General features: G+C 42.1%; 1 protein-coding gene across 2 annotated transcripts in view; it reads right to left on the bottom strand.

Moving 5' to 3' along the window:
• Nucleotides 1-16,378, bottom strand: part of FBXL7 (F-box and leucine rich repeat protein 7) — a 457,095-nt gene that overhangs the window by 7,610 nt on the left and 433,107 nt on the right. For both annotated transcript variants that reach the window (XM_024118365.3, XM_055086513.1), the window contains one exon: nt 5,762-6,373. In XM_024118365.3, coding sequence (XP_023974133.1) covers nt 5,762-6,373 — 612 coding nt within the window. The remainder of the gene's footprint in view (nt 1-5,761; nt 6,374-16,378) is intronic.

Here is a 16,378-nt window from a genome sequence, read left to right as displayed (position 1 = left end):
GAGGGAGGAGATATGGGAACATATGTATATGTATAACTGATTCACTTTGTTGTAAAGGAGAAACTAACACACTATTGTAAAACAGTTATACTCCAATAAAGATGTTAAAAAAAAAAAATCCATTTTACGGATAAGGAAATTAGTGCTGAGGAAGATATCTCTAGATGCCTCTCGAAACACCGTTTCCAACCTCCCTTCCCCTAAGAATGTCTGTGTGTATACGCATTTTACATGCATATATGTATACGATATATTATATAATTATTATATATAATATATAATGAATATTATATATAATATATACAATATATAATGAATATATAATGACATATGAAACCCCCATTTAATTGTGTATTTCAGTTCACTGGATATTACTCTTTAAAATATGTACAGTATATTTTTCGTATATGAATATAATTAATATCCATAGCCGATACACATTATATAAATAAATGTATATGTATACATATATTTCATTCTGCTACACAGACTGCATATACACTTTTCATTTTCTCTTTGCTTTCCCCAAATCCCTCTGGCAGCTCTAAAGCCAGGTACCTCAACCCTGGCAGCTCTGTGCCTTGGCTGATGACGTCATCTCCAAGGCTTCTAAACGACCACGTGACAGGGCTAACGGGGACCCTTCCTCCCACTCCTGGCAGGCTGCCCAGGAAACTCTTATAAAATTCAGGTCATGGGAATAATGAGGCTCAGAAGCCATGTGCTACCAAGTCAAAGAATTTCAGGAAGGAGCAAAGCATATACTCCAACACTGGAGAACAAAGATGCAGCTTGTCGAGGCCGCCCACACTACTCCAGTGGGCTCCGTGGTTTTGCAGAACGTGGTTGGTACCCTTCAACTGGAACTTTGAAATCTTCCTTTATTTTGAATTTCTTTTTTATACTGACTGCGATCCTGCTTATGCTGAATTTATATGTTGACAGTAGTGGTTGCCCATCTGTGATGCCTGTGAAGGCACTTTGTTTTTCAAGATCCTATGACAACCTTTGTTCCTAAACTCTTCGTTCCAGTTTCCTATTAAAAAAAAAAAAAAAAATCTAGTAGAATCTGCTGCACTCCAGGGAGGATACTCTATTTGGTCCAGGGAAATATCAATATATGCTTGGTTTTTGAAACTAAGCCCCCAATTTAATGAAATACTAGCTGAGCTCAGTTTTGGTAAAGACACTATTTTGATATGCTTGTATCATTTTAGATCAATAATTTAAAATGTAAGCTTTAGCCTTAATTCTTACAGATTTGCTAAGTTTGGGTTGAAAAGAAAATAAACTGGTGCATGGCTCAGTAGGTAATATCTGTGGCTAGTGGATGCACTCATACATAACAGACATGGAGAGAGCCTGAGAAATCATTCACTTTAAACTTCAGTTTTTAAAGATGAGGCATCTCGGATTCAGTGAGATTATAGGACTTGTACAGTCCGACTAGGGAAAAGTTTCCTGATCCGAGGTTTCCAATGTAGCAGGGATGGTATATATAGCATGCAACTGATGAATTGCATGAGAGATTTACAGTAGATGTGTCAGCATGAAGTGAATATGCAGACACGGGGGCATCAGAAGTCTTGGGAGTGGTGATACCTATATGGGGATTCTTGGAAGAGAGAAACAATTTTAATACACAGATACGGAGCCCAGGTAGTATAAGGTAATAGTATGAGCAAATTTGAGAGACAAGAAAGCATAGAGGCAGAGGGGGAGTGAGGAGTGTTGATAGGCTAGAGCATAGGATTTAATGGCAACTAAGATGGGAATGGTCCATTGGGATAAGATCTTGGGGGCCTGCCTTAACATTCAGGGTAAGGAGTAGGGATATTACACAACAGAGAGTGAACGGTATGGGTTGAACAAATCTGGGGATATCTTCAATTAATTCCAGATTTGGTTCAGCTTTCACAAATATGCCCTTCATTACCACGTCCTCTCATTATTGGGGTAATATCTACTTCTCTGCGACATAAAAGGCCAGATGAAGACCAACTACTGCCTTGCAAGCATGTTAATAACAATGACAATCCAAAAATGATGATAACAGTTATGATTTATTGAATGCTTACTACATCGTTTTCAGCAGAACACACATGTGAGGACTTATCATGAATTAACTCATTTAATCCTCCCAACGAACTCAATTTTACTGGTGAGGAAGTTTTATTTACTGCACACAGCTTCCTAAATGCTTATTCAGAGTATTAACCCATGACAACTTTGTTTGAACCCTTCAGAGGTCAAGATGACTGTTTAGGGCTTTGACACCCCTCTGTTCACTTAATTACAATCTCGTAAAGTGCAGAGATAAAATATGCCTCATTTTTGCCCATAGAAAGCTTGTAATGAATTGAGAGAAAGGAATCTGGGAATATACAAGTATAAAGTTGCAAACCCCAGTAACACTCTACCTGCTTATACTCAAAAGGTGGACACCTGGGAGGAAACCTTCAGCTTACCGGGCATCAGGCAGGGAAGGCTTTACTTAAGGGATGCTTGCCCTGGGGCTCCAGCAATGAGAAATCTGTTAAGAGGGCTGCCGGGGAGAGGCAGGGGGCAGAGGAGGGAATGGCACGCGGGTCAGAGAGTGCCCACACATCCCAGGGTGCACAGACATGATGTGTTTGGGAAATGCAACTGGGTCCATAGAAGGGAGCACTGAGGTTACACAGGAAAGGCGTGAGGTTTGAACTTGAAAAGGGCAGCTCATGAAGGGCCATGTATACTCTGCTGAGGAACTTTTTCCTGTATGTCATGAGGGGGAATTGGAGACTTTATGCAGGAAAATGAATGGTTAGTCCTGCAGTTTGAAGACATCCCTTTGGAGGCTGGCTGTGTGGAGGGCGGGTCGATGAGGCTGAGGTAGGTGCAGGGACAATGACAGGGGAAGCATGCATCTAGGCTGGCAGGTAGGGGAGAGGGCACGGACTCAAGGTTCTGGGGAAGTAGAATCACGGGGACAGGAGTCACCTGGTCTGATATAAAAGATGAGGAAGAGTAGTAAGGAGGCGTCCCAGATCTCCAATTACAGGGGACCCTCTTGAAGCCATTTCACTTGTAATAATCACAAGATTTTATACTTTAAAAATTGGTTAGCCTTAATATACTCCATTGATGTTTAAAGATGTTATTGATTGTGATGTTTAATTTTATGTGTCAGCTTGACTAGGTGATGAAATGCCAAGATATTTGGCTAAACCTCATTTCTGGTGTGCCTGTGAGCGTGTTTCTGGTTAAGATTACCATTTGAACCGGGGAACTCAGTCAAGCAGTCTGCCCTCCTCAGTGCAGACGGACGCCATCCAATCTGCTGAGGGTCACAATAGAACAAAAGGTGGAGGATGGAGAACTCTCCCTCTGCCTGAATGTCTGCGCTAACACAGTGGTCTTTTCCTGCCTTCGGACGGAGACTTACACCATCAGCAACCCTGGTTCTCAGACTTTTAGACTCAGGCTAACTGAGTCACTGGTTTTTCTGGGTCTCCAGCCTGCAGACGGCAAACTGTAGGACTTCTCAGATGCCGTAATTGTGTGAGCCAATTCCTCTTAATAAATCTCTTTATATATATACTATTGGTTCTATTTCTCTGGAGAACCCTGACTAAACTTTAATAAAAGGGAATAAGTGATAATGAAAAAAACACTAGAGCTAGTTATAGTAACTTTCAGTGACTTGAAAAGATAACTTTCAAGATGGACATGCTAGGGATGGGAGGGGCAGTCTCACGTCCTCTGGGGAAATTAGGCTCTAGACCAGCGATGAGTCTTCCAAAGTCAAGTTTATTGCCATTGAGAAGGTGGTCACTGTCAGAGGCCAGCTGTGAGAACCAAAGGGAACGAGGCATAGGTGAAATCACAATTTCTAGATTCCCTCAGAACTGGAGGGCACTGTTCAGAGGTGGTGATACAAATCCATCCCTCTGGCTTGTTGGGTCCCTCAAGTTCATCTCCCTGAAAACACCCATCACCACTCCTGCCGATATCTACAATGATGTGCTCTCGGTGAGTCAGAGCTTCCCCTGTGTACACAGTCTTTATATACCCAGATCACAGCGTGGCATCGGAAGACATGTGAGGAAGATACACAAATATTTTAGGTTCTGCAATGAGGCAGGTTGATAAAGACAAAGGGCATCAAGGCTTACATAATGGTTAGCAAAGGGACCAAGCAGGATCCATACACCCAGGCGAGAAGACCAGAAACTTCCATTCTCAAATAGCCCAAGTAGTTTCTGCATTTCTGAATTTCAGAAGGACTCCAAGGGCAGAACACAATTACTTGCAGCCTGTACTGAGGGTGCACGGGTGCCCCCTGAACAAAGATGAGGAGTCCAAAAATGAGTCATTTTCTAATCTGAGAAAGTGAGGTGTTTATAAAGGAGGCCCACAAGCTTCAGAATCTTCGCCTGTTAAAGAATCCAATCCCTTAGCCCCCCGTCCCTTTTTTTTTTTTTTTTTTTTTTAACGAAGAGGAAACACATCTAGAGAAAGCTGTGAATTGTCCCAAATCACAGAGTTCTGAAACTAGTTTCTACCACATCACAATGCTTTCTTTTTCCAGAATTCCTTGGGGGGAAAATGTAAGAAAACCTTTTCGTTTCCTGCTTCTTTATGCCGACAGCTGCTCATGACAAACTGAACATACAGTTTCTATGGCTCTGTCCTGGAGCCAGCTGAAGGAGGGGGGCAAAGAGCTGCTTTCCAGCAAGGGAAAAATCTGCGAGAAATAATTGACTGTCATCGGAAATATTTTCAGATGTCGGTTTTCAAAAGAGAGAGCGACCTCAGAGAGGCGACTTTTACCTCAGCTTTTGCTGGAGGGTATCATTTACCTCAGATGCTTGTAAACCCCCAATTCTGTTTATTCACCCGTCACGGTGGTTTTTACTTCTTGACCCTCTTCCCCAACAATCCCTGAGGTTGTAGCTCACGCTGTTCATTTCTTTAACTCCCTGATGCATCTTACACATTTCAGCCTCTCCAATGTTCGTCTTCTGACTGAGCAGTGGATGAGATAAAGAAAGGCTGTTAGTCCGGCTGGATCCACGTCTGGCGCCTAAGTATGAGTCTGGGTTTTAATTCTTCCTGCCTGAGAGAGGGCTTCAAGCAAAGCAGCCATGCTGGGATTTCCTTCATTTTTAAAAGGAACTAAAAAGGCTCTCCCTGGTGGGCCCTAACCTTGCACTACTAATTGAGAACTGTGCTTGAGAAAAGGTGCAAAATCAGCCCACGGGGGAGGAGAATAGGGGTGAAATATGAAGAGATGCTTGGCCATGATGGATTTTCCCCAATGCCTGCAAAATGCTGAGCAATAACAATCACAGGCCACAACACAGAATCAGCTTAGACACAGCTCTCAGGCTCCAGGAAACAGTAACCAGTGGACGTCAGGGCAGTTTCTAAACTACCTCCATTTGAGTTAGAGTTGGTTCCTATTTATCTGTGATTAGATATTTAGTTCCCATTATCGACGGTTGCTCTGAAATTACTTTGAGAATGATGGGGAGGAAAGACACTTAAAAGTGACCCCAACTTGAACTGCCGGACAAAAGGTGCCTCCGGTTCCCCTAAGAAGTTGACATCATTTGATGAAAGGCATACCTCTGGCCCCCAGGGTCATGATTCCGTAAAGACAGTTTTTCAGGAAGAAGAGTCAGCCTCCTGACCCCTGGCTATCACAAGGGGGACCCTTCCCGGGTGGCAGTGTCCTTTACGGGTTCGGGATGGTGCGCTGGGAAGGGTGGCCACATACCTGACACATCCAGATGCTCCAGATTGGGACAGAGGGACACCACATCGAAGACTGCCTCGTTGGAGATATTGTAGCAGCCCGAGACTTCCAGCCGCCGGAGCTCCGGGCAGCACTGGGCGATGGTGTAAAGACCTCGGTCCGTGAGCCGCCTGCAGCCACTGACACTTACGGTTTCCAGCATGAGACAGACGTTGGGTGTGTCCTGGCAGAGCCTGCGGGTCAGCACCTTGAGGGCGCGGTCCACGTTGACGGTCTCGCCCGTCAGGCGGATAGTCCTCCAGAGGCGCGGGTCCCAGGCCAGGTTGTACCAGCGGCGGCACACGCGGGCGCAGCGGCACAGCTGGTTGGTGGGCAGGAAGGAGAAGATCTGCACCATGGCGTGGTCCGGGAGCCGTTCGATGCTCGCCTGCTCCTTGGGGGGCCGGGAGGCGAGCCGGATGAGCGGGTGGGTGAGACGGGTCGGGGGCGGGGAGTGGACCATGGCCACCGTCTCCCCGGTGACGGAGGACGAGGAGGTGGACGAGCCCCTTCCATTCTGAAATCCCGGCAGGTTGGGTGGACATATCAGGGCTGGGCTGGGCGTGCTCAGTGTGCGCATGCTCAGGTCGGAGTCTGGCAAAGGACACAGACAGAACACAGGGTTAAGGGCGGCCGGAGCGGAGCCCCGGGAAGGAGGCAAGGGAGGTGACACTCCTGCCACTGACATCCTTCCTGGGCCGACCCCTGCTGAATCCATCACCGGAAGTGGGAGCACATGCACGTTTCACCCATTCCAGAAAAGGGCTAATCCTCCAATATCTACATCAGGGGTGGGCAAACTATCTGTAAAAGGCCAGATAAGAAATAGTTGAGGCACTGCAGGCCATATGGGTTCTGTCTCTGTTGCAATTATTCAACCCTGCTGTTTTAGTGCAAAAGCTGCCATAAACAATATGTAAACGAGCAGTCGTGGCTATTTTTCCATAAAATTTGTCCTGTAAAAACAGATCAGCTGATTTGGCCCCAGGGCTAGAGTCTGCTGACCTTTGATCTACGTTAATGGTGATTATCGAAAGGGCACAAGGGCTGTAGTTTGCTGACCTCTGATCTACGTTAATGGTGATTATCGAAAGGGCACAACTTCAAGGTCTCATTATTTCTATACTGGGAAGAAAGCTCATACATTATGAACACAAACTGATTTACTTTTCTAATTATACTTTAGTTAGGCAGATGATTATGCTTCATTTACGAATGAGGGGAATGTGTTTCACAAGAGGGGAAGACTGGCCAGCGGGTATAGAGAACATTTGCTGTCTCTGCCCTCACCTGCCCCCTGGGGTTCAGTCCCCCATCTTTTGATAACGGTACCCCAAACTCTGCGGTCTGAGTTCTGGGGAGCCCCTGCTTCCTTCCTCCATTAGACCTGGCACTTCAGATGGTATTTCCAGGCCTTGAATATCTGTGGCAATACTTATTTTTCCTTCTTATTAATCATTCCTCCCTTTGCATTTGAATAATGTGACTCATATTCTGTTCCTCAGAACCAGAAAGATCACCTGATGAAGGTGCAAGTGGTTTTTAAGTTTATGAGGAATTGAGAGTTCTTTAGAATACTGCTTTAAGAAGTCTGCTCATTTCATAGTTGCCCCTCTCCCAACCTTGACAGACATGTATACATATATATGGAAGAATTTATTCTCGTGCTATATAAATATATTTATATAGTATATATTTTACATATTTAGATGGATAGATTTATTTAGGAAGACATTTATTCTCTTTCTAAATATGTTTATATATTTCATACAGATGTGTGAATATACATTTATATATATATATATATATAGAGAGAGAGAGAGACAGAGAGAGAGACAGAGAGAGAGAGAGAATGAATTTACCTCCAAAATACACATTTCTTGATCTGTGAAATAAGTGAGTTGATCTAGATAATTTCTAAGTCATTTCCAGCTCTAATTATAGCTCTAAAGACAAACAAAAATTCTATCCTTGTGTGCTTTTTCACATTTCATTCCTTCAGAATTTTCAAACACTTGTCTTTTCAAAGAACTTCCGGCAATAACATATAACACAAGAACTTCTGACACAGGACATCTCTGCTGTCTACTTGTAGTTTTCCTATTGATATACTTTTTCTATTTCTATGTTTTCTTTTGAATTTACTTCTCTGTAACCTAACACTGAGACTGTCCTACACATTTCCACCACTATTGCTCTAGGAGCATCCTGAAATTATTATCTGTCCACCCCTCTCCCCCCCTACACACACACCTATACATAAACCTTGTCTGCCTCTTGAAATGCAAACACCTTTTGTGACTGAGTGCAAATGTCACCTCCACTGAGAATACTTCCTTAGTGTCTTTGAGATATAATTAATCCCTTCCCTTTTGAAATTCCCACCCTTTGTTATACAGGCATGTGTGAATTTATCTTTCCCTAATGTGCCTCATTGTATTATTTTTCTCACTTTTGCATTTCTCCCTATATCCCCATATCCTTTGTCATGTATCTTTGCAGTCTTCCTAGGCAGAGTGTATTTCTTCGGTCCAGTGATGTTGGCTTTGGCCTTGTGACTTGCTTTGGCTAGTGAATATGAGGGGATGTGATTTGCCCAAAGCCGTTTGTGTGGTTGGGCTTGCCTACCTGCTTCTGTCATCACCATGGGAAGAACATGCTTGGCTGGTCCACTGATTTGAGGATGACGAGAGGCCCATCATCTCGATGAGCAGACAGTACTGGCCCCAACCTGCAGCTCAGGGCCAAGCTCAACCAAGCCCGGCTGGAGTCAACGGATGCCCAGATGAAACCACAGACGTGCGAGCTAGAATACTGAGTTTTGAGATGATTTGTACCACAGTATTGCTGCGGCAACAGACGACAGATATGTCTTCTATTACACTAAAAACTCCTTTGAGACAGGATAAAATCCTTTTCTTATTTGTGTCCTGGCAGCCCCTGACGTAGGTTTATGGTACATAGTAGGTGCACATAAATGTCTTGAATTGAAAGGAAATATTTATATGTTTAAAAAGGATTAATATCTAGCTTGGCATGTACTTTTCTATCCCAGGTGGTATACACACTGCATTTGAAGTCATTCATAAGAAAAGAAACATGTACTTCTCTCTTTTGTAATCAGCTACCAGAAACAGTAAATCTTTAAGGAAAACCTTAAGTGTAAACCAATTAGGGATTTCAGAACTGCCATCCAAGCTACCACGGTACTAACCATCATTACATGAACTCCAAGAATTGCCTCTGAAGTTACCATTTTTCTTAGGCAGTTGAACAACCTCTTTTGGACCAGGAAGGAGGGGCAGTCTTAGGCTTTCAGCTCTGACATTTTAGCAGCTGTGTGGGCTCTGAAATCTCTCTCCTGCCTGTCTACATTCTGTTCGTCTTGAAAGAGAAGATAATTGTTCTGCGGAGACCTGCACGGCTTGATTTAGGCCCCCGAGGAATGAACTGTACTTACGGTGGAGGTGGAGTGGATTCCTAAAACCTGCATCTATAACGGGTTCACTTCTCGTCTCTCTTTCATACTCCCGGCGCTGGAATATAGGAATGCATCCAGATTGCCTAGCACTGCTGTGCATTTAGTCACGCTTTTAGTTCTTTTCTTTGCCAATAATCATGCCCTGGTATTAAGGGAATTCACACTCAGAAAGAGATGGCCGCCTGGCACCTCCGTGGGGAACGTTCTGCCCTGGGAGACTCAGGATCACAGTAATGGTTCTCCTCTCCAGCGCCTGGCAACAGGAGTCTCATCAGTAATTCACGACGGCTCTGCACTGCTCCCCAAGGAGGGAGGAGAGTAGGGGAGTCTGGGAGATTTCGGCCAGGAAACCTGGATGTGTCTTTTTCCGGAGGATACACCAGGTTTCTCTGAGTTTTTCCTATTTATTCTACAGTAGGTCAAAAACCCTCTGAGAATTTTTTGAAAGGATACAGTTTGTCATAATTGAATAAATAGCACCCGATAATTATGAAAATAATGAAGAATGATGAGTAATGCTATGGTCTGAATGTTTCTAGCCCTCTCAAAATCATGCTGAGTGAATCTTAACCCCCAAGTTGATGGTCCTAGGGGTGGGGCCTTTGGGAGGTGATTAGGTCATGAGAGGAGAACCCTCATGAATGGGATTCGTGCCTTTACAAAAGAGACCTCACAGAGCCAGCTCTTACTTCTGCCGCATGAGGTGACGGTGAGAAAGCAGACATCTGCGAGGAAGTGGGCCCTCACCAAACACCGAGTCTGCCGGCAGCCTCTTGCACTTGCAGCCTCCAGGACCGTTGAGAAATACATTTTTGTTGCTTATAAGCCACCCAGTGCCTTTTTGCAATAGTAGCCTGAACAGGCTGAGGCAAATAACACCTGGAGATATTTATATCTAGATGTTGTCACAAAGTATCTTTTCTTGATATTTTATATCAAGAAACATATATATTTGGGGAAATAGAAATACATAAATATATTTTTTTCGCAGAATACACGCACACATATACACGTAAGCACATATTTTTAATTTGGAAATAAATGCTATTGTGGAAAAAATATGCATCCCTTGCCACACAGTTTCTTTTACCCTTTGATACTTGGAGCCATTTATTGCCACAAGGTATGATTTATATAAACAGGAAGTACTTTTTCCATATAGAACTATCAAGAGTCCTGGAGTATAAATGTCTATGTGCCAGGAAGAGATAGTATGGCTTCAAATTCAAAACAAGGACCATTTCCGCTACCAAGTCATGTATTCCATGTGCCCGTGGCACTGCAGAGGGACCTAGTGCTCTCTTTGTACATAGTTTTTTCTCCTGTGTCCTTTTCAGAGGACTGGCAGCTAAATGGACACTGGCAACAGCTGCTCATTTTTCTGATAGAGCTTAGAAACAAGGATGGTGATGCCCTGATACCTGGACACACACACACACAGAAGAAAGGATCAAAGACAAATATTAAGGCGATAGAGTTAGAAGAAACCTGGAACCCTCCTCCTGGCCTTGTGACACTGCAAGACAAACAGAAGCAGAAAGAAAGATGACTTCATATGAACTTAGAATATGACTTTAAAATAGTTTGTAGGAATGAACATATTTTCATATCTGAATACCTATTCCAAGTGAATTTCTACCTATCTGATGTCTTGAGGGCAAAATCAACCTGTTTATCTTAGCAGTAGGGTGATACCCATTGGGAGATAACACAGTGTAACGATAACTGAGAGGATATTATCACTACTTTTAATACATTGTACACTTTTGTATACATTTATATAAAAATTAGCCATCATAGTACATCTTTCTTTACTGTCCCCCCTAGGCAAATGGTGAGATGCATGGATAATATATGGAAGAACTACCCTGCCAGGCATTATTTTGAGCAGGGAAAATAGCACTGGCAGAAAGTACCAAGTGAAATATACATCTCCAAAAGCTTCTATCAAGAATCAAATCTACTGATGCTTGCATCAAGTGTCCTTAAATTCTGAGAAGTCCTTTTGATAACTGGAAATGGGGATCCCGAAATGGCACAGAGTAGCTTGTTTCAAAGCCCTTCTCCCCTGCTGCTTCTACGGCATCCACAAGGCCTTGAGGTGCAGATACCACCCACAGCGTTCTTGGCAAGAATCATTGGAAGGGGGGTATGCAAAAGCCGCTTGGATCACTTCTTTGAAGATAGAATGTCCCCTGAAATATCAGGACAAGGAATGCCCAAACTCTTAGGAGACAAATACATCTTCATCACATATGAAAAATTTCCAGAATGTAAAAGGTAGGTGGGCTTTTTAAATTTACCAAGACTGCTGTCTAGCCTGCAGACAATCTATGAGCAAAACCTTTTTTCAAAAATAAATACATGAATTGATAACGGAAGCAGTTAAAGGTAGACTCAATGAATTACTTCGTTGTAGGATGGATCAGTGAATGGAGGGATGGACAAACAGACAAAGCTATAAAAGGAAAAATGATAAAATCTGCACAAAAGGACATGTTTGGTTAATTTCACATATAAAAATGGAATTGGAAAAGAGGTTGTCAGTTATGAATATGTAAGACTCTAAGAAAGATAGAGATGAACACATGTAAATGTCATGAAAGCAGAATGGGAGAATTTAAGGAGAAATGAACAAACCATTTTTTGCAATAGGACACGTATTTTGTGGCCTATCTGTGTCTCCTAATGATATCGGGGAGCTGGATATATCCCCCAAACCGAAAAAGAACATAAAAACACGCACCACTGATGTCTGCAGGAAAATATACAGAATAAACTGCAAGGAATACATACATAGGGATAGACACTGGGTATGAAAATTCAGTAAGCTGGGCTGCTGCAGATTCTTGGATCACAGATTTATAGGCAGAGAAGAAAGTGACGATTCATTTATTCACTGGATCATTTAACACACATAGTTACTGTTGCCTGAGTGCCCAGTGCGGTCTGGAAGGGAGGAGTTTTTGCACTTGAGTAGATTATAAAGCAAATGTTCCCGACCCACCTCCTTTCTGCACTGCAGCCCCATTCAAGTACGTCCACAGCAAAGACTCTGCCCTTTCCAATTGCTTGTAGCCTTTCGGGAGAGAGAAAAAAAGACTCTATGTTGAGAATGTGCCTGAATCACACAAAATCCAGGATGGAAAAGGACAGAAAAGTACGTCTAAGTCTGAAAAAATAGTCAGTGTTCAGGAGTCCAAGGTAAGGACAGTGAATATAAAATCTCCCAGTAGTGGAAAACATTTGAATTAAAGAATATTTTTGGTAAACTTCTGGATTTTCTCAAAATGAGGCTAATTTTTATTTCATACAATGGAAATCCTAAATCAAATGAATAGAATTATACTTTTTTATATTGATATTTTCATCTGTTGTCTAAAATAAGAGACAGTGGATACTTTAAAGTTTAAGAACTTGTGGCTCCGTTAATAATTTCAAACATTTCCAAGTATGTGATTTATGTGCGAACGATGTGTTTTATGTTGTTAAAGAATACCAGAAAGTATAGCTGTCTCTTTCTGGAGGGAAAACCCTATGAACTTTTATTCTCATGGTTTCAAAAGTCCTGGAAATTCTACCTCTTCAGTAATTATAGTACAGTATCAAAAATATTCAAGGCATCTCATGCATACATGCTTATTAGACACATTTTCTTCTAACTAGATAGCTGCCTGTTTTGTACAAGTTTTTATTTTCAAACCACTGCTGTTTACACTCTAGGAAGTCATATTTACATTACATTGGCCTTTCAATGTCAAAATTTACAAAGCTACTCTGCATTTTCCCCCCTGATTACCAAAACTTTTGTGCAAGATGCTTTCCATTGTAAGCTGCCTTTCTACTCAAGAACTCTTGCCACAAAAAGCAAAGTTTCTTTTCTTAGCTTAAACTCAAGCTTAAAAAAATAGATCCATAAAACCTAGCTAGTGAAAAAAAATACAATCTAAGAGATCTTTCTCTTCTTGTTTTATTTCAAAATATTTTCTTTTAATGTGGTTCACATCAAAGACACACCCTAGAACTTACTTGAGGTATTGGTTGCTATAAAGTGGAAATTTATACAGACAAGGTTAATCCTGCATTTTACCTGGAAGGAGTTACCTTTAGGACTCAAGGGTTCTTGCTGGGAATGTCCTTCAGAAGGTGGCACCCCCCCAGGATCAGATTATGGCTAAGTCTTTTGCCCAAGAACAAAAACTCTGCTTTGTCAGTCACCTGGATCAGTCCTATAAAGGTAGAGGTATGGTGATTGGTTCCTGAAATCTTGACGAGGGTGTGAAGGTCCTCTCATATCAGGGGATATAGTCTAGTCCAACGCCTGGCTCTATTTTTATGCCTAACACCAATTCCTCAATTTATCCAGTTTTTGACTCTAAACTGATTTGAGTGTGGAGTCTATTTTGTCCTTTAGTTCCTCTAAAAGAGAACAGTCACACTGCTAAGGAAGGTTTTAACCCACGTTGCCCTAAAAGCCATAAATATAATCAATGAAATGTACAGAATGGCACCTTGGGAATCTATAGTGCAGGATGATTTCGCCTGCAACGCTGAGTATCTAGAAAGGATCTTTTAGACAATTTATTCCCGAGGAAATATCAAGTGGCCTCAGAAACTATGTAAGAGTCCTGGATTATAATTCACAGCCTCCTTATGGCTTTATTTTGTGTTGAAATGATAACTTCCTAGTACTTTTTAAAAAAATCTGCCAAATGGCAAAGGGAGATGACCTTATACTATTTATTCTTTAATGGAAAGTAGGATGTTTTATCCCTGAGTACCACTGCTATTAGATGCAACCCTTTTCAAAAGGTGAGGAGATAGTCTCCTTTTGGTAGAGCATGTTTTTAGAACCTCTTTAACCATTTGTTAATCTTCCTTTTTAATAAAAAGAAAGGTTCAGATTCAAAGTCTTTGACAGGCAGCAGTTATTTAGCTAGCATTTAATAACATTTTAATGTTTTTATAAAATTATTCTTTATAATTTATTCTTATTTAAAAAATCATTTAATTATGACAAACGATACTGGTCTTTCAAGTAAGGTTATGAATATTTGGCTTTTATATAACTTAAGTTTACTTTTAAAAATATTAAGTGATAGTATTTAATAGTACAGGTGTGAGGAGATATGGCAAAGATCATGACGGCATTTGCAAATGTCTCAATTTTAGGAAACACTGTTAAGGTGAAAAGCACATTGAAGACAGATGAACTTGGATTCCTGCCTTTGCTTTACTATGTGCAACTTGCATCATGTGAGACAAGTTGCTGAAACTCCAGGGGCTACCAACCTCCTCTTTCGTAAACTGGAAATAATTCCACCCACTTTACAGAGTAGTTAGGTGGAGTCCATGAAAGGTTAAGATATTGCTATCTGTAGAAGTGTTTGACAAAAATTATAAATCTCTACTGAGGACCTCACGGGAAAGAATTTCTGGGCCCTCCTGCTATGGGGCTGAGTTTTTAGGGGCATACTCTTCTGGATTTCCAGGGAGCAAGTCTCTTGGCCATCTTCTCCTGCCCCACTAGATTTCATGTATAGTCCCATCTTCATAAATTTCTTATTGTTGCTGCCACAAACCTTTGAAATGTCTTTCACGTCAATGGTGGGTGATAGGGGGAGAATAAAGATAAATAGAATACAGATAAAAATCCACGGTTAGAGCACAATGTACTTTTGGTGAACAAAATATGACCACTGCATTTACTGGCAAAACAATATTGTAATGGTGAAAGTCTTTTCTCATAGTTTATTATAATTTTTTTTTTTTAATGTCATGGTGGACTGCTCTCTCCTTGAAATTTCTCCCCTGGTTTTGCAGCACCTTTCTGTTTTCTGCTTTTCCTTTCTCCTTCTCAGGAGCTGTTTTCTCACCCTCTTCCATGGTGCACCACTTATGCACCAGTGTTTCCACAGTTTCATCCTTAATTCTTCTGTTAGCATCTGCCCCCCTCCTCACCGTGGGCTCATGCACTCACACGTCACGTCTTCAGCAATTGCCTCTAAGCTAATGACTCCTGAAACTCAAGTTCCGGTCTAGACCATGCTCTTTCTGTGTATCTCTCCCAAACATTAAACACATATAGCCAAATACCTGCTAGACCAGTGCTGCCTACTATGGTAGCCACTAGCCATCTAAGGCTACTAGAAATTCAACTTGTTAAAACTAACCTAAAAATTCGCCTCCTTGTGTGCACATTTCAGGACTCACTAGCCACATGTAGCCAGTGGCTATTGTACCAGACAGCACCGATAGAGTACAAGTCCATCACTGTAGAGAGTTCTACTAGACAATGCCATCTATACTAACTCTTTCCCACAAGTGTATCTCCAATACAATATGTACAAGACTGAATGCATCAAGATCCCTTGGGAAACAACCTTTTCCTGTTACTTTCTGTATTGGTGTTAAGGTATCACTGCTGGTCAAGTCTGCCTCCTAAGCTGGAAATCTGGGAATCACCTTGAATCCTACCTATATCTAATAAGCTGTCAAGTCCCTCACTTTGACTAGTTTATGGAGCTAGTGTTCCCCTCCCTTTCTCTGTCTCCTTTGCTATCTCCTCAGTTCAAGTTTTCATCATCTTTATCTTCTCTCAACAACTCCTTGACTGATAGTCCTTATTCTAGTCTTCTTCCAATTCTCCAGCACTCTAATAGAGCCTTGGCACTGCATTTAGAGTCAATTTTCTAAAATATGGTCCAAGTCCTCTGCAACAAAACCTTGAATGGCTCGTACCTTTTGTTGGGGTTTGAACTGGGTCCGCTACAAAGTTATGTTGAAGTCCTAACCCCTGGTACATGTGAATGTGGCCTTATTTGGAAATAGAGTCTTTGAAGACATAATCAAGTTAAGATGCAGTCATACTCAATTAAGGTGATTCCTAATCTGATATAACTGGTGTCCTTACAAGAAAAGAAAGCAGAGACACAGGGAGAGAAAACACAGAAACAGAGGTAAGATGGCAGCATAAAGATCGAGGCAGAGGGCTTCCCTGGTGGCGCAGTGGTTGAGAGTCCGCCTGCCGATGCAGGGGACACGGGTTCGTGCCCCGGTCCGGGAAGATCCCACATGCCGCGGAGCGGCTGGGCCCGTGGGCCATGGCCGCTGAGCCT

This window comes from Physeter macrocephalus, chromosome 8 (assembly GCF_002837175.3).
Source record: "Physeter macrocephalus isolate SW-GA chromosome 8, ASM283717v5, whole genome shotgun sequence".
Classification (NCBI taxonomy): domain Eukaryota; kingdom Metazoa; phylum Chordata; class Mammalia; order Artiodactyla; family Physeteridae; genus Physeter; species Physeter macrocephalus.
Note: the sequence above shows the minus strand (reverse complement) of the source record. Positions and strands in the feature narration are given on the sequence as shown.